This window comes from Limulus polyphemus, unplaced genomic scaffold (assembly GCF_000517525.1).
Source record: "Limulus polyphemus unplaced genomic scaffold, Limulus_polyphemus-2.1.2 Scaffold8379, whole genome shotgun sequence".
Classification (NCBI taxonomy): Eukaryota; Metazoa; Arthropoda; class Merostomata; order Xiphosura; family Limulidae; genus Limulus; species Limulus polyphemus.
The window spans coordinates 1,341-8,190 of record NW_013673989.1 but is presented as its reverse complement, the minus strand read 5'-3'; the positions used below and the strand labels follow the sequence as shown (position 1 = coordinate 8,190).

The 6,850-nt window shown below is 36.5% G+C and overlaps 1 protein-coding gene across 1 annotated transcript; it reads right to left on the bottom strand.

Moving 5' to 3' along the window:
- Nucleotides 1–718: 718 nt before the first annotated feature.
- Nucleotides 719–5,900, bottom strand: LOC111083156 (the record flags this gene model as incomplete). Its single annotated transcript, XM_022379453.1, has 2 exons — nt 719–4,371; nt 5,708–5,900. Coding segments are annotated over 2 exons (1,533 nt in total), but the record flags the coding sequence as incomplete, so codon positions are not given.
- Nucleotides 5,901–6,850: the final 950 nt, after the last annotated feature.

Sequence of the window (6,850 nt, the reverse complement as noted above, 5' to 3'; positions counted from 1 at the left end):
CACACTCAACTATATTTGTCTATGAAAGTCGTTGAAAGAGCCGTCATTAATCAATAGGGCCCATCGCCACACTCAACTATATTTGTCTATGAAAGTCGTTGAAAGAGCCGTCATTAATCAATAGGGCCCATCGCCACACTAAACACATTTGTCTATGAAAGTCGTTGAAAGAGCCGTTATTTATCAGTAGGGCCCATCGCTACAATAAACATATAAAATTCCTTGCGGGGCCATAATTTCATTTACAGCGTCCCTAATATACGAGCCAGACAAATACAAATATCATAAATAATGCAATTAATCCCACTAATTATTGTAAGAAACCCCTACTTGTTTAACGTAGAAAACAAGTGATTTTAACAAGTTGATTTGGTCAATTGTATTCACTGATGTAAAAGTACTCAATATGTTTTATTGTGTGGAAAACTTGAGAAAATTCTGCGCACGTGCGTGCGAATTTTGATTTTGGACGTTGAGACGTTGTCTTTCCTCTTCAAGAGGAAGAGGTCAAATGCACCTGACCCTTCCAGATCAATAAGACCTAAACTCCGATAATGATCACAGACAGACAGTCCTTCCTCTTCAGTATTTAAGAAATTGTCGCCTCTATTACAAAGAACATTTATACTGGAGGTTGACTTTAGTATATCTTAACTTCAAGTGAATGTGTTTGAAAATAATGAATCTGACTTGATACAACTTTTTATTTTCTGTTTTATTTAATAATACATTTCCAGAATATTTCTTTAATAAACACGCATACTTTTATCATTCACTAGCCACTTTTAAAACAAAATACACACAAGTTATTAAAAACACGTTCTATCTATCTTTCTCACTTTTTACATTCGCTTTTAGTTATTCTGTTTGTAGTTCGAAAGAGTAGGAAAACGTTCTTTTCAGAAATTCTGTTTATTGCAGATTCTTGAATTTCACACATTTTAGCTGTTTATATATGGTTTCCTTTTTTTAATACACATACTTTGTACGTCATAAGTAATCTGTACGTGTAGTTAGGAAAATACGTGGATTGATAAAAGTCAATAACAGACCAAAACACGAAACCCTATAACCTTTCTTCATCGGGGTCAAACCTTCCCAGTTTTCTCCTGATGAATTAAAAGGTCAATCTCTCGAAAGCGCTTGGGCTGTAGGGCTTCGTGTTTTTGCCTATAAAGTGATAGAATCTCTTTTCGTGGTTTTTAATCTTACCGAGTCAATCTCACAGAATCAGCTGTTACTTGTACAGTTGTGCTCAGAAGGAATACGTTGTTCCAGTTGGGAGAACACTGAATTTCGGATACCACAAAATATTCTCCATATTTTAAGCTGTGGGTGCGTTAAAAGAGAGACAGTTAATCTCCTAGCGTTGATTGGTGAGTCGTACGGTACTGCTGACTGGACTCTGGTCAGTAGTTAAGAATTAGGGACTGTGGAAGATAACCATAACAGCTTCCCATAAATAAAAAAAGACTGAAATACAAGTTGTTGTTTTTTTTTAATTTATGCATTATACACGAATCCACGATGTTCTTTTTTCACGAACCACCGTTTCCAGCACGTTGTTTTCTGATTAAATAATAGCTAAATTAAAACTACTGTAATTTATTGTAAAAGTGGTTTACAGTAGTTTTGGTGTCGGATGTTATCACGCTCTACAAGCTTATATTTTACAAAGTTCATTTATTCTAAGAAGATTCAGTTTCCAGACCTCCCACAGAAACCTTTAAAAAAACCTACAATTCCGTTCTCATCATTTATTTTTGCATAGAATAGACACAAAAATGCTGTATAAAACCTATAAAGTTAAGGTAAACCTATATTTTAAACCCAAAAAATTGTCGCAAAATATTTAAGTTATGATATTACAATAATTATCCAATACAGATATGTGAAAATACAAATATTTTGTAGAATTTTTTTAGTGGGAGAATAATTTAGTCTTATCTGGACTTACTCGGTGATATTTATTATCATTACACACAAAATAATGGATATCTTCATGGAACCATGTCACACCAAACATGCTCGCCCTTTCAGCCGTGGGGGCGTTATAATGTGACGGTCAATCCCACTATTCGTTGGTAAAAGAGTAGCCCAAGAGTTGGCGGTGGGTGGTGATGACTAGCTGCCTTTCCTCTAGTCTTACACTGCTAAATTATGGACGGCTAGCGCAGATAGCCCTCGTGTAGCTTTGCGCGAAATCCATAACAAACAAACAATCTTCAAACAATGTTCGTCATTAGTCAGAATTAGTTTTATATATATATATATATATTTAACCCTATATTTTGTGAAATCGCCATTTTCTCCTTATTTTTGGGAAAAAAAAAGGAAACTTTACAAAAATCTTTACAGTGGCCCACTGTGAGTCCTGTGAATATGTCAATAGCCTTACTGTGTTGAATGAAATAAACTTTATGAAAATAACATTTGCGATGTGACTTTCCCATTGTAAGTTGTTTTTTGGTTTTTGACCTTACATGACATTCCAAAGAGAAATTCATAAGATAACTTGTATATTTATTATGTATAATCCATATCTTACATATAACTTGTGACGTAAATAATCCAGCCGTTAATGACGGACATTTAAAGTCTAACACGTTTAGAAAGAAAAGTAGCACCATGTCTTCGTTGGTGGGCGGGGTTATATTAACTATTACCCTCTGAATTGGTGAATATTTACAGATTTCATTTTATTTCTTGACAGCAATGCTATTTGAGGTTTAATTGAGGGGTGGGGCAAAAAGTCTTGGTTGTATCTAAAGTAAAAGTGTAATAATATATGGTTTGTACTGTAGCTTTACAGAACATGTAAAAAAAAGTGTAAGAGGAACACTTTATTGTAAGGTTTTTCAATCTTCTTAGAGAAGGGGCATTCAACCTCCTTCGCCCCACAGTTAGCGCCACTGTTTTTAGACGGATGGTATCGAATACTTATCTGGTCAGCTGTTGCAACAAAATCCTCAGTGTTGTTATACACAACTAACACCCTACTTACTTTAACTGATTGTTAATATCAGATAACTCAAACAAATTCGGGTTTAACTGTTGATCTCAAGTTGTCTTTTTCATTTTTTTCCCCGGACGCTAACACATTTTGAAGAGTGTTAGGTGGTTGCATGTTTTCCTCACTTAATACGGGTCCTGTATCCAAGCGTATTGTGCCCACTAATTCTTCTTGTGATTTCCGAGAGAACTGATTCCTGTAATGTTTTTGTTTGTTATTTGTTTTACGTTTTTTGGCTTTTCTTACACGGCTGCTTCGGCCTAGTAACAGTGAGGATCTGTTGTTCTTCCACAAAACGTCTAATAGTTTACCTTCACTTGCGAACTGTTCCTCCTTTAAAGATGGTTTGTGCTGGAGGTCACTTGAGTTTCTTCTCCAGAAAAGGTTCGATTCACTTCTGGACTTGCTAGGAGTATTGTCGAGAGGCAAAGGTATTTTGTACAAAGACATCATGGACTCGCTCTTCACGGGAACCACAAACACGGCTTCTTCTGAGTCAGAATTGGTAGAGTCACTTTTGTCACCAATATGGTCAAGGTCATTCATAGAGAACCAACTGTTTTGAGGGCGGGGTGAAATACTTCTGGAGAGTTCTTCGGTGAGAAGTCGGTACACATGAAAGGGGATAATGTCATTAGACTGATGTCTTGTCTTCTGCACGGTCTTTTCATTCTCGGGGCTTCCTTTAACACGAGAGGAATCTTTTGGAGAATCAATATGAATCACCAAGTCTTGTACAGTTTCAGAGATACTGCTCTTTTCACTTGAATTATCTGGATATTTCCAGACTTCTTCTTCTGATCCAGAAAGTTCCATCTCAGAGTCATACTTACAAAATACATCACCAGACCGCACATCTCCTAGACAAGTATAGTGAAATTCAAAGTCGGCGTTCGCAACTGTCGTGAGAGATCCACCATAGATTTCTTCTTCAGCTTCTGCACCACCAACGCCGAAAACATTGTCTTCTGGTAGACTCGATTGGTAACTCAGATTGCTAAGATTATCAGAAAGGGTTGCATAAATATGGGCGTCGGCATCTCTCCATGCATCCATCTGCAAGCTGCTAAGTTTCGTAACATCGTCCTTCTCTGGCTGGGGTTTAGTTTGGACAACCGTCTGTAAGTTGCTGGTAAGGTGGGATGGACTCAGCACGGTGTCTACTCCATAGACGCTGGGCAAAATTTGTTTCTTTGCCCTTGTTCTCCATAGACTTTTCTTCTGTGCACTTGAGTGTTGAAGTTTGCCCTTCTTGCCCGGTGTTCTCCGATAATTCGTGATGATTCCAATTGGAGTGACCGATCCAAACGGACTTAGTTTAGTGTTTCCTTCTAGGTACAATGGGGAATGTCTGTCATCTGAAGATAAGTTGAGAAAAAATATATATATACATCGTCTAGCCGTTGTAAGGATTTTCTTTTCACAGTTATATCTTAGTTGTTGGCTTCGTATTTAATTGTAATCTTTCAATGTGTTTATAAAACTAGGACATAAACTAATATCAGTTTTGATTTTAGCTTTAATTCTGTGTACTATGAGTGTTATTTCAGTGGTATTGAAATATAAACTATTTTGAAAAAGGATTAAGACCAGAGTAAAATCGAAGAACATTATTAAAATATGTGACAGAAACAGAAAAATGGGTCAGTTTTCCCAGTAAATAATAGCTGCTTACTTTTCTTTTTAGCTGTAAGTATAGTCATCATCGTTTATTGTTACATGTCTAACAGTAACACGTGTTAGTTCATTATATCAACTATACGCTGCAATTCACCAAAATTCATTTTGCACTTTGAAGTCTCGTTGTTAATAAAGAGATGTATACCAGTCTCGTTGTTAATAAAGAGATGTATTACAGTCTCGTTGTTAATAGATAATGTATTTCCAGTCCCGTTGTTAACAAAGGGATGTATTCCAGTCCCGTTGTTAATAAATAGATGTATTCCAGTCCCATTGTTAATAAATAGATGTATTTCCGGTCCCGTTGTTAATAAGGAGATGTATTCCAGTTCCGTTGTTAATAAAGATATGTATTCCAGTCTCGTTGTTAATGAATAGATGTATTCCAGTCCCGTTGTTAAAAAAGAGATGTATTCCAGTTTATTAACAACGGGACTGGAATACATCTCTTTATTAACAACGGGATAGATGTATTCCAGTCCCGTTGTTTAAAAAGAGATGTATTCCAGTCTCATTGTTAATGAATAGATGTATTCCAGTCCCGTTGTTAATAAAGAGATGTATTCCAGTCCCGTTGTTAATAAAGAGATGTATTCCAGTCCCGTTGTTAATAAATAGATGTATTCCAGTCCCGTTGTTAATAAATAGATGTATTACAGTCCCGTTGTTAATAAATAGATGTATTTCCAGTCCCGTTGTTAATAAATAGATGTATTTCCAGTCCCGTTGTTAATAAGGGGGTGATCCATGCTTTTACAGATTTACTCGGATGTTTTGGAACAGAAACTTCCTTGTGGAAGTTTTTAGTTTTTCTCTTTGAGCAAATGCTACATTTGAAGGCATTCTTAGCACTGAATTATTGGTTCGCTTTGAACACCAAAATATATATATATCTTTGGGTATAATTAACATTTTATAGAGAGTTATTTTCACGTGCTCGTCCATATAGAAGATCTCAATCCACCATAACATCAGCACATTACTTTAAATACTAAGAGCTGTTCAGTTACTTACCCCCAAAGTCGGAGAACTTCCCACTCCGACGTTGAAAAGCGCGTCGCAGAGCTGAGCGATGGTGGGAATCTGTCAAATAAAAGACAAGTGGGATGACTAATCCTTCCACTAATCTCAACCACAATATAATGTTCTCGTGCCACGGAGACCAAAAAGGCGGGATCAACGTTGCGAGGATGTTCAGAACCTGAAAGACAAACAACAAATATTCCACAGTAATTTACACAGAAAATAATAATAATTTCATTGTGAAAGTGTAGTCTCCCGGAGGGACACAGTAAGTTTATGGACTTACAACGTTAAAATCTGGGGTTCGATTTACCAAGTTGGACACAGCAAACAAACAAGCGAAAATGTAACTATTGCCATCTATCGGAATAAATGAAAAGCATAAATCAAATTTGGCTTAATTCTGGATCTGATGATCAAAGCTACATGTTAAAGAAAGAAATGATATACATAGAAATAACAGTTTTAATAAAAACACATGTTATGTAGGTAGAACTACCAATAGACTATCTGTCCAAGTAAGGGATGGTAAATAGCATATTATATTATGTTAGAAGTTTGTATTTAAAGTTGGCATAGGCAGGTCTACTTGAAAGGAGGAATATAACTACATATCTCAAGGAGTAGGCGTTATATCTAAGATACTGGTATTTCTTTTGTACAGTGTCTGTCTTCATCAGTGTGTCTTTGTCGTTGTCCTTATTCTTTTTTGTAGGAGATCCTGAAAGACACGCCCCAGATCGGTTAGGCCTTGTTTGCTTTTTATCCCGGATCTTCGCGGTAGGTTTTTCACGTGACCTTAGTCTGCCAAAACTTTCCCGCCCAGGACCTACACGACCTTAAGCGCAATATAATTCTTGCCGTGGTTATGGTCACGCGCCCACCCGTAGTCTTTGTGTTTAACAAAATAATTAATGTCATCGGTTTTCCTGTTGTTAAGACTACAGACGCAGGGAATCTTCTGTTGAAAAGAGCAACCTTCTGACTGTCTTGCTAAGTTAATGGGATTGTTATCTCAAGTCGATAACAGTATTTATTAACAATGCTGATTCTAATTGAGGCTACAACACTGCTAAATAATATATTGTTGATTCTTCTGGTGGAAACAATGAGTCAATGGGAACATTGGTTGAA